Source organism: Colletotrichum aenigma, assembly GCF_013390185.1.
Source record: "Colletotrichum aenigma strain Cg56 chromosome Unknown KSG_Cg56_contig08, whole genome shotgun sequence".
In the NCBI taxonomy this organism is placed as follows: domain Eukaryota; kingdom Fungi; phylum Ascomycota; class Sordariomycetes; order Glomerellales; family Glomerellaceae; genus Colletotrichum; species Colletotrichum aenigma.
The window spans coordinates 4,313,924-4,328,584 of NW_023500914.1; the positions used below are offsets into that span (position 1 = coordinate 4,313,924).

Below are 14,661 nucleotides of genomic sequence, written 5' to 3' on the forward strand. Positions count from 1 at the left end.
GCGGTCGCCTTACGGTGCTTGGCGTGGTGCCGACCAAGCCCGACGTGTCACCCAACATCAGAGTAGTTCAACGACGAAGGAAGCGACCGCAATCATAATAGAAAGGTATCATAGCATACTTTCTACTCGACTTCTCAAAAACCACGGCACTAGAAATGTTCACAGCGGAAAGAGATTTGAGTACCTTGGTTAGAATCCTAGGAGTCAGGAGTTTCCCGTACCAAGACAAGCACCACAACCAACAGATGAAAGCCCCATTTAGACGCAAAGAAGCCCAACTCGCTTAAGGCGCACGTATCAGGCGCAGCAACAAATTTGCCAGCACATGACTCTTAGCGGAGAGGATGAAGATGCAAAAGACCCGGAGAGTGCTGAGCAGTGGAGACATGCAAGATGCGGTAGAAGTCACGCGTGACGATGAATACGGCCACGCTTCCCGCGATGTTTCCACGCACTGGTTTTGGTTACAAATGATATCAATATTTTAGAGTATGGTGCATTCCCCTATGGAAGAATTCAATGTGAGATTGTTTGAAATGAAATGCTTCTATGGGGGGGAGACCCAGTAACTCACACTGCCTTTCTCATGAGGTTTTTCGGAATCCGGATGTGCAACATGTAGGCACGAAATCTCTGGAGTGCAGTCGCATTACAAGTTGCTTCGGATATTATTGTTAGTGAATTGTCGATTTTGTTAGAGGCTCCGTGCGATCTAAGTTTGCCCCCTAACAAGATCTCACGCGAGCTATGACGCTATTGAAACGGAACTCCACAGGCTTCACAGCAAAAAGTAGCTTACTTTGACTACTTCCCTCGAACATGATATCTGCCTGCAATTACCTTAATCTTGCATATGTCTCCGGCTGAAGCAGCCAGTTTTACGCCAAAAGACGCTGCGACAGCACCGGTTACATTTCTCTCAATTTCAGAGTCCGCCCATGTCCGACGATACCGGCGCATCCCCGGCTCATCCGACTGCGCCGTCTTCACAATTCACCTATCGCGACTTGCAGCTTCTGTCACAATCTTCGCCAGAATCACCCCTACGGGTAGTCGCGCTGGTTGACTACGACTCTTTCTACGCCCAGTATGAATCACTCAGGCTTGGTCTGCCCCCCTCCAAGCCCCTGGCGGTCCGCCAGTGGAACGCCATCATCGCGCTGAACTACGCGGCCAAGGAGCGCGGCGCCAAGAGGATTATGTCTGCCGATGAGGCACGTCGCATCTGTCCAGACATAGTGCTCCAGCACGTTCCCACTTGGAGGGAGGGCGACGATCGCTGGAGGTACCGGGATGATGTGCTGGACCATCTGAAGACGGATAAAGCCTCCCTTGATCCCTACAGGGGTATATCGCGAAAGACCATGCATCTCGTCAGGAAGCTTTTACCAGACAAGCCTGCTCCGACGATTGAGAGGGCTGGCGTGGATGAGTTTTACCTCGATTTATCAGCTCAAGTCCACCGAACGTTGGTGGAACGATTCCCTACACTGACACCAACCAATAAGAGTCTTGACAATTACCTACCCTTGCCTGCGGCAGACACATCACTGCAATGGGGGAAAGACAAAGTCATGATGCCAGCAGACTTAAATGATCTTGACGATGTCCTCGACTGGGACGACGTAGTACTAAGTATTGGGGGTAGCATCGTTCGGAACATACGTGAGGAGATCAAGAAGCAGCTGCAGCTCACCACCTCTGCCGGCATAAGCTGTAACAAAATGCTCGCCAAGGCGGCGTCTAGGATGAACAAGCCAGCAGGCCAAACAATAATGAGGCGCAAGTCCATTCCCATCATCATGCCAACCCTCAAAGCCACTTCACTCTCGGGCTTGGGAAGACAACTAGGCCAGAAGGTTGTCAAGACCTTTGGGTCCGACAACATCCGTGATCTCCTCCAGGTCTCGCTCACGGAAATTAGATCGCAACTGGGAGCCGAAGACGGACAGTGGGTGTATAACGCAATCAGAGGCGACGAGAAGGGCCCCGTCAGGCCACGGAGCGAAGTCCAGTCATTACTAGCCGCGAAGACATTCATACCAAAAGCGGAAAATTTGCAACAAGCAGACAAATGGCTCCGAATATTCGCAGCCGACCTCGAATCTCGATTGCACGACCTCGATCTTGACTCCGAAGTCCCACGACGACCACGAACAATTGCAGTGCATCACCATATCAATGGCCGCTTTGGACCGACACGCTCAAAACAGGCGCCCATTTCTCCTCAGATTGAGATCAACAAGGAAAGCATTTTCACTATGCTGCATGACCTTTTGAGAGATCTCACTGAGCATGGAGAGTCCTGGCCGTGCCTCGGCGTCTCAGTTAGCATGTCCAACCTAGATTCTGGATTACCTGCGCCTCAAACTGGGCGCATTACCTCTTTCTTTGCCACCGACAACTCTCGCAGTCCTCGGAAACGGGGAAGAGAAGAGGATGTATGCGATGCTCCTGGGAGTCCAGCTAAGCGGCAGATAGTTGCATCATCTGATGCATACAAGTCTCCGGATGCAACGGAGAATGTGACAGAGGAACACTACTATATGTGTCCAAATTGCGGCGAGGCTGTTCAGCCAGGTGATGTTCTCGAGCATCTGGACTGGCATGTTGCGATGGAAGTTCAAAATCAACAGTCTTAGTGGTCTAGTTTAGATAATTATCATATTCCGGTCCCTTGTCACATCCTCGCCATCCTCGCCATCATCGTAGTGTTCATTATGCTCGTCGTCCTCAACCATTCGTGATCTGAAGTCATAGGCTTCATTTATCCATTAATTTTGAAATTCGTGCCCAATAGAAAGTTGACCGAACGTAAATCATGGCGATGGTCCCAACTCGTATAACATTGCTTCAAAATGCAGCATCTCATCATCATCGGCTTTTGGCCATGGCCACCAGCCATCCAGCGGCAAACTGCCGTATATTTTGTTGTAGAAAGACTCGGGACTGTCACATACCCACTTGTAGAGATCTTCTACATAGCCGCTCGTCCCATCCTTTGCCCATGCGCGAGCCCAACTCATGTTCTTCCTGCTAAGGCCAGTGACGGCAAAACTGTCCAAAGTAACACGGTCGCGAGCATAGACAGACATCTTCGCCGTCCAAAAAGGGTCGTCTCCCAGGTCCGACAAGAAGAAGTTGCGAGCGCACGTCCATCCCATCTGCGCCAACTTTTTGGGCTCCTTGCGGTGATCCAGGGTGTGGGTGTAAGTGGCTTTGAAGTTGAAGTTCTCAGTGGTCCAGAAGAACCCTTCGCGCATGAGTCTTTTGAGGTCTGTTCTTTTGACGCAGAGCCTGACTTGCATTCTCGGCCCGGTACCTGTTTGGGGCGCTAGGGGGTGCGGTGAGTCCCACGCGAAAATAGCCTGCGGTTCGATGTTCTTCCAGGGCTGCGAGTCGTAGTGTTGCACGCGATGCGGGTGGGATAATGAGTTGTAACTCAGTGGAGGCCTACTTTGGTAAGATGTGACGCCGATTGCCAAGTGCGGGACCGCTGACCCTACATGCTTCCTCATGGTGCCGGTCAACGGTATTGTTGCTGATAAGTAGATAACGAGGCAAGGTTTGTTCCCAAGATGCTTCGTGTTAAATTGAGCAGGAACTTGTACTTCCTGCAAAGGATGTTTGGAGCTTTGAATAGGTGAGTAGGGAAGAACGTATGTCAGATTGGGGAAATGGCAGAGGAAACTTGTGCTAGCAATGAATATTATAAGCTGGCCGCAAGCAACCGGAGAAAGACTCGTGTGCTCCACATACGGTCTCGAGAAGCATGGCCATACGTTCGGTGTACTTTGCACACCCTGCTGTCTGACGCACATGCCTGTCCGGCACCCTGAACCTCAACCACCGTCATCCGGGTATCATTTCGCTCCGTCCACTCGACATCAGCCCAAGCCTCAGCTCGATGGCTCCGTCTCCTCGCCGTCAATAGTTTTTTCCTTCTTATCCGCACCCTTCTCTTCGGTTTGCTCGGGCGCCTCTGAAGTCCGATCTTCCCCCACTGATGACTCGGGCTTCGGCCGCCAGTACATACAAGTACTCGAGAACGAGGTGTACGTCCAGTCCTGAGGGAAGGCGAATTGCTTGTGGGAATCATGCATATCGCTCATGCACTTGAACTCGCCGTCCTTCAACGTTCCAGCTCTGTGCGTGTCAGTGTAGATCACTTTCACCCAGGGGAACAACGTACCCATCCCAAACATCCCACCCGGTGCCGACGAACATGGCTGGCAACGCCTTTTCCAGCGTAGCCTCGTATATCGGTCGGTACATGTGAATTGCAAACACTAGTGTTTCCTCGTCGACGGCCTCAAAGGCAACGGGGGACTCGACTACTTCGTGGCCGAGCTTCTCCAGGAACTTGGTGTCATTGGGTGTGAACCGCGGTTCTTGGAAAGAGCATGGAATTGTCTCGTTGTAGATGGCAGCTGTTGCTTGGTAAGTTTTGATTGGCGTTTGAACAACGGCAACTATACATACACAGAGCTTCCACGACAGTCAGAAACCCATCCAGCTGTATGTAACTCCTCCTCTTGGCATCCCATCCGCCGTCTTCGGGGTCAAACGTGCCGACCCCAAGACAGATTGCCTTCTTTACCCTCCTCCCGTCGCCTGCGTTCTTTTTCACAAGCTCCTTGATTCGCTCATGGCATGTCGTGTCTCGCCAGCGGGCCTTGAACCCATCGTATTCGGTCGCAATCTCCTCGACAGACTTGAATATGCGGGGTTCACTGCTCCTAGCCGCCTCCAGGGCTTTCGCGGGGACCTTGGGCGGTTTCCTCCGCAACCTCGACTTGGACTTGACAAAGGTCCATTCCTCCTGCGTTGGCTCGCTCTTGGTTTCTGTCGTTGCTGCTGATGCCATTTTGTGCATGCTAGGGATCGTCGGGGTTTGGCGGGGAAGACGCTTTGTTGGTGGGATGAACTTTTTGACCGGCAGAATAGCTACCGCTTTCCTCGCCAGAATCTGTCAAGTGGCAGGCGGTGAAGATGGCTTCGGCTTAATCACTTATCGCCGATGGCCCAAGCTCCCGCTCCAGCTGCAGCTGCTCCTGCCACCGTCGCTGTCTCTCCAGAAGGTCGCACGCCTAAAATCTCACGGCTCCCACCAACGCGGTCGACAGCCCGGAATAGAAGCATCGAATGCAGGCGACGATCATTCTCACCATCCTTTCCTAGAAATACCAAATTCTCCTTGATTTTTCACAATTCCATGCCGTCTTTCCGCCTTCCTCCGGCTCTAGACATTTGACAATCGACGTCCAGCACAAGTGAGACAAAACGTGGCACGACATCCGGCCGTCACCTCGACCGCCAGGCCAATTCCACAGGACAAAGAAAACCATCCAATTGGGACTCGTTTTCGGTGTTCTCTCAGGTGGCAACGAAGGACCCCGAATGTCCACGCGGCGGGCCTCGATCGGCAGGCTGGAACTCGCAGGTCTGGAGCTCTGTGCCGTCAGCTTACCACCATTCGGCATTCTACCCAACGACATCTCCAAGCGCCGTTGGACAAACCCGTCACCAACACAATCAACTCATCACCTTTGCAAATCGCACGGCCCAGGGCACAAATCAGTCTTGCATCTCCCCGAGATCGAATGCTCTCCCACCCCGAAAATCCTACCTGTCCGGCCCCCAAAAATAGCGGCCCCTATCGCCTTGGATTTTCACAACTGTCGCCGTCCACCATGCGTTGCAGTATTCTTCCAGCCAACAGCTCGCAGCTTTCACCTGCAGCACAGCTCCCGCAGTCAGCAGTCAGATCAAGCACAATAGCCAAATGACAAGCCAAAGAGAAAAGAGTGTGGTGACATCGCCGCCTGCAGCCTGCACCTCGGGCGCTTACACGCCCCTCGACCCCTGTCGCCCCCAACCACTCACGACCCCCGACCACCTCAAGAAAGAGGTGATGTGCCCTCCCATTCGCTCCGTGGCCCCAAATGCCCAGCGCCTCGCCCGCGGCCTCTCTCCCCGTCCCCAGCCGCCCATTGGTCCCCCGTCCACCTCCACCCGGTGCCGTGAGCGAGCCAGCAGGGGAGGGGGCGGATGGCCGTCCTGCAGGCCCAGCGCACATCGTTACTGGCTCCCGCCGGGCCCCAATCTTTACCGGTGCACTCCAGCGTGCCACCAAACCCCCGGTCAGACCGTCGAGCCCGAGAGGAAGCTCGCCTTCTCGATTGGACGGACCTGCAATGTGCAAACTGCATGGTGCGCTGCGGGAAATGGGATGGGATAATGGGGCCTGCAGCGACGGCGGCGGCTCGCAGCCTGCGGGCCAGATAATAGCCTGACGGGCCGCCCTCGGTGTGCGCAGCGTCCTTCCTTCTCTCCTCCTCTGCTAGTGCGGTGTTGAAATCTCCAAAGTCTTCAAAAAGCTACGAAAGCTGTGATCAGGACCATTCGCGATCGGGAAGAGACGGCGTTCTTTCTCCTGACATCCTGCGTGGGCAAAAGCAAACATCATACGGACCAACCACCCCGGCGAACCAACCCCAAGGCGGGGTTGAATCGAAGCGAACGGCTGTGCGACAAAGACATAGCTCCCGACGGTTGAGATTCTCGTTGAAGAGGAGGCTTCGTCGTTGACTGTTCCACGAAACACATCTACACCTCACACCCAAAACCAACCGCCAACATGCTCGCCTCAACAATCTCAGCACTCCTCCTCGCCGCGACGGCCTCTGCCCATATCGTCATCTCATACCCAGGATGGCGCGGCAACAATCTCATCACCAACGACAGCTTCCCCTACGGCATGCAATGGACCTACCCATGTACGTCTCTCACCCATTCCTCGCCCCAGCTCTTTCGCCATAACTAACACAACTCCACAGGCGGCGGCATGGACGTGACCAAGAACAGAACCTACTGGCCGACAACAGGCGGCGCCCTCTCCTGGCAACCGGGCTGGTTCCAGGGCCACGCGACAGCCTTCATGTACGTTAACATGGGCTTCGGCACCGACGGCCCCGACGGCGGTCCCATCAACATGTCCTTCCCTATGATTCCCGTCTTCCAGATCCTCGGCCCCAGCAAGAACCCCTACCCGGGCACCGTCTGCCTCCCGCAGGTGCCCCTGCCCGTCAACACGACCGTCAAGGCCGGCGACCACGCCACCATCCAGATCGTCGAGCTCGCCGTGCACGGCGCCTCGCTCTTCTCCGTAAGTCCCGCTCTCTCCCCATCATACAGCAAAGTGCGTTTGCTGACCATGCCCAAAAAGTGCGTCGACATCGAATTCGCCGAACCAGGCGACCCGAAAATCGGCAAGGTCAACGACTCAAACTGCTTCAACTCGCAGGACATCGGCTTCGCGGACGTCTACACCATCACCACCAAGGAATCCGGCCAGGCCGCCGCCGAGGCCGCCACCTCCGGCGCGGAGCCCGGCAGCTCCGTCACGTTCTGGTACATGGGCAAGCGGCCGCAGAGCGCCTGGGCCGTCTTCAGCTGGGTGCCGATCGTCGTGGGCGGGCTGTGGGTGTTGCTGTAAGGAAGTGCGTGCGTGCGTGACGTGATCGCGGCTGGAGTGAGATGATGATGAAACTTTGGGTGGAATGGGATTATACCTCGGGATATTATTGTATATTGGCATCAAAGATGGCGTTGGGAGGGATTAAGTCTAGGCGAGAAAAGCCTTACTACTACACGTCTTATTATCTTACTGTTTCGTATTTTTTCAATGAATGAAATTCTTCAGTTGAACGTTGAGAGCGGTAAACATACGGTGGGCGAGGATTCACATCTCGTCAATACGTTCCTCGGTAAGAATTAGCAGTGAACGCGCTAGTTCTACGATCATCGCCCGTGGTCTATGATTTGTGCCCGGAAGGGACGGCGTGTGATGGTGAATAGCGACGGCGCTTCCGGCACTTGTCCCGGCCGTGTACCCGAAGCTGGACCTTAACGGACAACAAGACAAGACTCTGCGAGCGAAAAGGAATATCTCAAGGATTGTAAACATGAATCATGGGAGCGGTTTCATTACGCTCCAAATCGCGTTCTAAGCTAGCTGTCTCTCAATTGCTCATGCTGCAGTTCATCGCATCTCGCATGCCTATTGCGTCCCCGCCGGTGTTCCGCTGTGGCCTCAGCAAGCGCGGGCACCCTGACATCACGCGGCCGTCACTCTCCGGCCCCCTGTGCTCACCTATGCTTATTACTACAACCCCATCACCCCTTAGCTCTTCACAACTGTTGCAGAGCCTCTCTGCCCAGCTCCTTCACCCGGACTTCCGATACCTTATCGACGGCAGACTTGATCCAGCCTTCGCCCCCGAGAGACTTGATCTCTGTCTTACTGGTCGACGCGAATGTTCCCAGTGCGACGAGAGCGCGGTAGACGACCTCCGAGTCGCTCTGCTCGGACAGAATCTTGCCGACGGCCGTAATGAAACGCTTGGATTGGAATGAAGTCCTCTCCTTGTGGGAATAGACGGCGTAGTTGATCAAAGTGGTAGTCGCTGCAATGAGGATGTTTCGGTTGAACTGGCCGATGGCTGCACCACCAGAAAGACCAAGTACCTTCTCGAGCAGAGTCGCTGCAGTGTCTGCCTCCTTTGCTGCGAGCGCTTCGCCCTTTGGTGAGGTGAAGATGTTGGCAAACGTGCGCAGGGCCATCATCACCGAGTTCTCGTTAGGAGCCGCGCCGTCGGGCGCGTTCAAGGCACTAGACACGGCAATGCGAAGGAATGAACCTTCAGATGACGAGGCGTCTGCAGCAAGAGGCGACGTCGCAACGCATCTCAGAAGATCCAGCCCCGCCAGACGATCCGAGTAGGGCCACAGGGTCACGATCTTGACAGCAAGGTCAATGCCGGCCTGGTCAACAGGCTTGGAGTTCTCGATGGCTTCCTTTACCGCGTTAAGGGTGTTTTGCTCGGTTGGGTTCAAAGCCGCATCCTTCCGACCAGATGAAATCATATTTGCGTTGATGGTAAGAATCTTCTTGATCATGGCATCGTATTTGCCAGCCGTGATATTCAGATATTCGGCTTGCGGCAAAACCTTGGGCCTCAACTCAGACTCGCCGGGCCGATATCTTGACTCCGTGCCATAAGGATTAGAGGTGGCTGGCGCAGACTGGCCAAGAGTCGCGCCTTGGGTGTTTTGTGTGATGAAGTTGGCGACATTGTCGAGATAGCTAATTGGAAGCTCGTTGTCGTTCAGGAACTTCGTGGCAGCATCGTAGGGGTTTTGAGAGAGGTTGTAAGGTAGCTTCAACGGCGGCTTACCATCCTCAATATCGACATCGAAAACGTAGTCGTAGGACTTGCCATTGTACTCGGTTTTCTTGCCGCTGCTGCCCGCTGAGTCGACGACAGTTCCGATGTTGATCCATTGTTGTTGGCCTACAAAAAGTCAGTACTGTCAAGTCTCGCCGCTTGTCTACTGCAATCACTTACTGGCTGACCACTGGTGGGCGGTAATGTTGCCGTTGCCCTGGTTGATCATCTGCACCTGACCCTCCTTGGTACCGGACCTCGACTCGAGGAACTCTGGACCAGGAAGCTGTTCCTTGTTGATAGATGGCAGCTGCTGCTGAGGAATGGACGAAGCCTTGACAGACTCCTCAAAGTCGGAAATGGCCTGGGCACCGGCTGCCCGCTCGCTGCTGCGGGTGAAGACTCGCGCAACACCATCGCTTGCTCCCGACACAATATCGCCGGTCTCGGCGTTGACCGCAACAGCCCACACCGAAATTGCAGGGTGAGTAATGGTCTGCACGCAGTCATTACCCTTCCATACGCGAACAGTGCGGTCCTCGCCGGAGCTTACAAGCTCGCCTGAAGGCAAGCTTGCCAGGGCATAGATGAAGCTCTCGTGGCCATGGAGCTCGCCGACCTGCTGGCCGTTCAGTTTCCACAGACGAATGATGCCATCATTGCTGGCACTGGCAATCTCAGCACCGCTTGGGTGGCCCTTCGGAACTTTGCAAAGGGCGCGCACGACTTCGGGGGTGTAGATGGTGGATCGGGGCTCGGCGTCGCCGGCGACGGCAGCCTTGAGGTTGTATATGCGAATGCTCGTGTCGGCGCAGCCAGTCACGACAGTCTCCTCGTCAAGCGCAAGCACGGCCCAGACGCTCTTCTCGTGGCCGCTGAGGCGAATCTCGGGCTCCCACGTGCTGGTGCTCCACACAATGGCCTGAGAATCCCAGCCTCCTGACACGATGTATGTTCCTTTGGGCGAGACGTCCAGACTGCATACATTCTGGGAGTGGCCGATCAAGAGACGTTCGGCATTGTCACCTTGGCTGGATTGTGGTTGTCTGACTTCGACAATCGTGTCCTTGCCGCCGGACGCGATGAGGCCATCAGGGTATTGTTCGGAAGGTGGGAGGTACGTGACGGAGTTGACGAATTCGGAGGTCTGGCTCGAGACGGAAGGTTCGAAGGAGGGGGGAGAGTCGGAGACCTGGCGCCAGACTCTTACGCTGCCATCGCGAGAGGCGGACAGGATGGTATGGGAAGCTGGGAAGCTGACAGCCTTGACCTGTTGATCACAAATCACGTTAGCCGTGAAACAAACAGCAAAGCTTCGTTGCGTGTACTTACGTCGGAGTCGTGGCCAGACAGCTGGGCGGAGAGTTTGTAATCGGCCATGGCTGTCGACTTAGGCCTGGTAGAATGAATGGTATGAAGAAGTTGCTGGAGAGGACCAGGTGTAGATAGCTCACACCTCGGTTGATGATCCGGAGGAGGTGGCTGTTGTCGTGGTGCTGCAACGTGTGGGTGGTTTGGTAATGGTGGCAGCTACACTAGGTACCGGACGATGACGATGGAAGCGGGAACGGCGAAGCTCCACTGCGCCACAAGGGGGGCAGGCGGGGAGGGGCCATTGGGGGGTCGGTGCAGGTGTCCCCCGGGCAATCAACAGCTCCATCCCTGCCGCCTTCCTGCTTCCATTGACTTCCCTGCCGGAACAGGTCAAGCGGCAGCTCACCAGCCACAGTTGGGGAGCTGCTTATCAAAGCACGTGGTGCCATCTCGTTGCGTCCAATCAGATCCGCCCGAGGCGGCAGCTCCCCGCTCCTTTCAAGCCACAGCAGCCGAAGGAAGCAGCGCGGGGTCAACTCTGTCCTCTTGCAGCAGCAGCACCTCGCTTTCAGTTTCAGGGGTCCATCGAATCTCGGTGCATCAGCGTCCTCCTTCCCTCCAGAACCTCCATCGGCTCTGCTCCGACTCGGGACAGAACCCCACTATTATTTCCTTCGCGCTGCTCTCCCATTTGCTTCCATCCACTTTGTTTCGCAGCTGTCTTCTCGATTCCCGTTTTTTTGCTTCTGCTTCTTCCTCCCCTGCGCTGCCCGAGGCGTTCTCTCACGACCCCATTGCATCCTCCACGAACATTTACGACGTTACGGCTGTATTGACTGACTCTCCTTTTTTCTTTCCTCGCGGACATTGGCTCTCTACACATCGTACACCTCGGCATTTGTCCCGCGTCAACGACTTCCGTTTGATACCCCCCCTCTCCTCCCCCGACGCACACGTTGCGACAGCGAACACCTTCGAAATCCCTTCCAGCTACCAACCACTAGCACCATGGCGATCACACCTTCTGCTGCGGCCGAGACCTCGCGTCAATACGTCCCCCTCACCTGCCACGGCCACTCGCGACCTGTTCCCCACGTCTGCTTCTCTTCTCTGGAAAAGGAAGAGCAGTACTACATGATCTCCGCCTGCAAGGGTAAGCTTGCGACACGCGACCCGGCTTTGCGATCGGCGCAATGCTAACCTTGTCGCAGACGGAAACCCTATGCTGCGCGATGGCCTCACTGGCGATTGGTAAGGCGAAGCACATTGACAGCGCAGTGGCACTGCTAACTGACTGATAGGATCGGAACCTTCATCGGTCACAAGGGTGCCGTCTGGCAGGCCAGACTTAGTCCTGATGCCTCCAATGCTGCCACCGCCTCTGCCGACTTCACTGCGTAAGCTCTTTGCGACTTTCTGATTGCGAGTGATGGCTAACAATTTGTAGCAAGGTCTGGGACACCCACAGCGGTGAGGTCCTCTACACCCTCCAGCACAACCACATCGTCCGCGCCGTTGCCTACCCCCCCGACAACTCTGACCTGATCGCGACCGGAGGTATGGAGAAGAAGCTGCGCGTCTTTGACCTGAGCGACTTTGCTCCCAACCCGAACGACGCCGCCGGTCCTGTAACCGTCCAGGCCTCGGCCGGTTTCGAGATTGGCGAGGGCACCCACACCGGCTCAATCAAGTTCATCGCCTGGACTAAGGACCCTAACACGATCGTCACCGCTTCCGATAACACCCTCCGCTGGTTCGACCTTCCCACGCGCCAAGTCATTCGTCAGGAGGTTCTCGACGGCGAGATCAAGTCTTGCGAGCTGGTTTCTCTTGCTCCCGAAATCACCTCCCCCGGCGATATTGGCGGCGGTCTCCCAGTCCTGGCGGTTGCCGCCGGCAAGTCCGTCTACTTCTGGGGCGGCATCCAGGCCATGGATGAGCTCAAGCGCATGGAGCTGAAGCACGGCGTTGCTAGTGTTGGCCTGGACATCAAGGGACGCAAGTTTGTTGTTGGAGAGGAGCCTGGCACCTGGGCGCGTGTCTGCCGCTGGGACGATGGCACCGAGATTGGTGAGTCTTGCCGAGAAAGCACGATGTACTCGTTACTAAGAAGCCGCAGAAACCCTGAAGGGCCACCACGGTCCCATCTGGTCTATCGCCTTTGCCCCTGACAACAAGCTATACGCGACCAGCTCCGAGGACGGCACGATCAAGCTGTGGAAGAACTGCGACGGCTTCTACGGCCTTTGGCGTGGCGGTGCCACCAACGCGGAGCGCACCGTGGACTAGAAGAGCACGGCCTCCAGCGTGGTGTCACGCAGCGATGCCAGTGATATCTATTCTCTCCCAAGCAGCCGAGTCTCGTCGGGCTCGCAATTCGACGGCTGCTCGCATTTGAGCAACAACTCCATTTCAGAGACTCCGGCGGCGGCCCACCAGCAGATGGGAAAGTTCCTAGCCTCCGTCACTGATGGTACCGGACAGGAGACTCAGTCGTATGCCCAGATCACCCGTCGCCGTTTGGCTCAGACCAACTAAGCAGATGTCGGGGTTACGCGCAGGAGGGACTGAGATGTTCCACTTGCCGCAAGATCTCTCGTCGAGCTACAGTGTGCATGGATAGAATACATAAAACGTTTGAGTTATTAGAGCGAGCCATTGAGGATGACGGCTAGGGTAGATGGTTGCCACCAATGGCGATTGATACCAGAATACACATTACTAGACCCGAGAAAGCATCTGAGTCCAAGTGCTCAACAAAATTCCTTTATCGCATCTACGCAAGTGTGAGGCTGCCTCGTGCGGAGTCTGTGCCTGAAGTGAACATTCACCTGTGCGACTCTGTTCGTCCTTTCAAATGGAGGCCTTCTCAATTGCCCAACAAAGAGGGGGAGTAAATCCCCCGACCCTCCAATACAGCTGATGAGATGAAGCCCTCTCAGACAAGGGCTCAGTGTGCTTATTGCTTCTGCTAGCCATGACCCTGCCACCTTCATCCTTTCCATCGTTGCCTCAACCTCTTATCACTCCTGCTGCTGTCATGTCTAATGTCTCCAGATTTATTGCCTTCATTCCTGGTGTCAAATCCGGGGTTAAACATCTCAAACATCGCTTCTCGCCGCGGAAGCACCGTCAAATGTAGCAACCTGATCACTTGCTTGCTTGTACAGTAGGCACCCCACCGGGCCAGGCCCGGAGACTTACGTTGTAAGCGCGTTAGTAACCCAGCTCCTTAATCTTTGCATTGAGCGCAGCCGCCCTGTAGGACAGCTCTGATGATCCGCGGGCACTGTGAAGCGCCAAAGGGGCCGAAAGATCTAGCGAGGAAAACAGGTAAGCTTCAAGTCCGTTTTGGCAGGTTACAGAATCTTGGAAGTGGTCTTTGGAGGGTGGAGATGGACGATTATCTTGCGGAAATCGATCGGTATAGTTATGGTCGAGCAATTGGAGTCCCATATGAGGGCACTTGTGTCGATTTAAGCCGCCAGCCTCGGCTCGAAGGGCTGAACACACTTGACAGACTACTCAAACACGCTCCGACACTCTGTCGGAGCGCAGAGTGTATTCAATTTGCTCGAGCTGTGCCGCTGCGAAGAGTGATGAGATTGTTGCCATCGAACATCGAAATGAAGGTGATATCCTAGGTATCGACGTCTTCGAGGTTCTCTCGAGAAGTATTCAGTCCTCGGAATGGTCTCTGGGCGCAGCAGGTTGGACATGGAGCTGTAGCAGAACCGCATCGAGTTACAAATCTCTCCGTGAAGGTTACGCAATACCAGATCAACTTCCAAGCCCGCTCTGAACTGGCGTTTCTTCTCGTCAATGGGCGGATCTTTCAACTTTCGGATAGGCTCCGGACACTTTTACGCGAGCGTGGAAGAGAATGGCCGCTCGATGGGATCAGGGCACTGTCAGAGGCGGAGGCATCTTAACAGGCTGTCGCTATCCCTGTGGGACTATTCTTTAGGAGTGGTCTTTGACGTGTTGAAAATAGCAATCCTGATATTCCCGTCCCTTTTGCTTCTTTGAGCTGTTGATCTCCATTTTCCCCAGAAGATATTTATCCTATCTGCTAAAACCTTCTGCACATTACGATTAGACGTTGGCGTATCAATTT

At 55.0% G+C, this 14,661-nt stretch overlaps 6 protein-coding genes across 6 annotated transcripts; 3 read left to right on the plus strand and 3 right to left on the minus strand.

The window, feature by feature from the left end:
- Positions 1-938: 938 nt before the first annotated feature.
- Positions 939-2,642, plus strand: eso1-1 (N-acetyltransferase eso1; the record flags this gene model as incomplete). Its single annotated transcript, XM_037327893.1, has 1 exon — positions 939-2,642. One exon carries the CDS (start codon positions 939-941, stop codon positions 2,640-2,642), a length of 1,704 nt encoding a protein of 567 aa, XP_037174027.1.
- A 177-nt stretch (positions 2,643-2,819) lies between these two features.
- CGCA056_v012650 (uncharacterized protein) lies at positions 2,820-3,518 on the minus strand (the record flags this gene model as incomplete). The annotated part of the gene is made up of 1 exon (XM_037327894.1): positions 2,820-3,518. The coding sequence occupies one exon, from the start codon at positions 3,516-3,518 to the stop codon at positions 2,820-2,822; it is 699 nt and encodes a 232-aa protein (XP_037174642.1).
- A 381-nt stretch (positions 3,519-3,899) lies between these two features.
- Positions 3,900-4,867, minus strand: CGCA056_v012651 (uncharacterized protein; the record flags this gene model as incomplete). Its single annotated transcript, XM_037327895.1, has 3 exons — positions 3,900-4,146; positions 4,193-4,430; positions 4,483-4,867. 3 exons carry the CDS (start codon positions 4,865-4,867, stop codon positions 3,900-3,902), a joined length of 870 nt encoding a protein of 289 aa, XP_037174385.1.
- Positions 4,868-6,640: 1,773 nt separating this feature from the next.
- On the plus strand, positions 6,641-7,498 carry CGCA056_v012652 (uncharacterized protein; the record flags this gene model as incomplete). Its single annotated transcript, XM_037327896.1, has 3 exons — positions 6,641-6,779; positions 6,840-7,168; positions 7,229-7,498. The coding sequence occupies 3 exons, from the start codon at positions 6,641-6,643 to the stop codon at positions 7,496-7,498; spliced, it is 738 nt and encodes a 245-aa protein (XP_037174644.1).
- Positions 7,499-8,193: 695 nt separating this feature from the next.
- Positions 8,194-10,610, minus strand: lub1-0 (Ubiquitin homeostasis protein lub1; the record flags this gene model as incomplete). The annotated part of the gene is made up of 3 exons (XM_037327897.1): positions 8,194-9,356; positions 9,411-10,500; positions 10,563-10,610. 3 exons carry the CDS (start codon positions 10,608-10,610, stop codon positions 8,194-8,196), a joined length of 2,301 nt encoding a protein of 766 aa, XP_037174386.1.
- A 942-nt stretch (positions 10,611-11,552) lies between these two features.
- STRAP (Serine-threonine kinase receptor-associated protein) lies at positions 11,553-12,833 on the plus strand (the record flags this gene model as incomplete). The annotated part of the gene is made up of 5 exons (XM_037327898.1): positions 11,553-11,697; positions 11,756-11,795; positions 11,846-11,941; positions 11,992-12,614; positions 12,664-12,833. The coding sequence occupies 5 exons, from the start codon at positions 11,553-11,555 to the stop codon at positions 12,831-12,833; spliced, it is 1,074 nt and encodes a 357-aa protein (XP_037174616.1).
- Between the last annotated feature and the right edge of the window lie 1,828 nt (positions 12,834-14,661).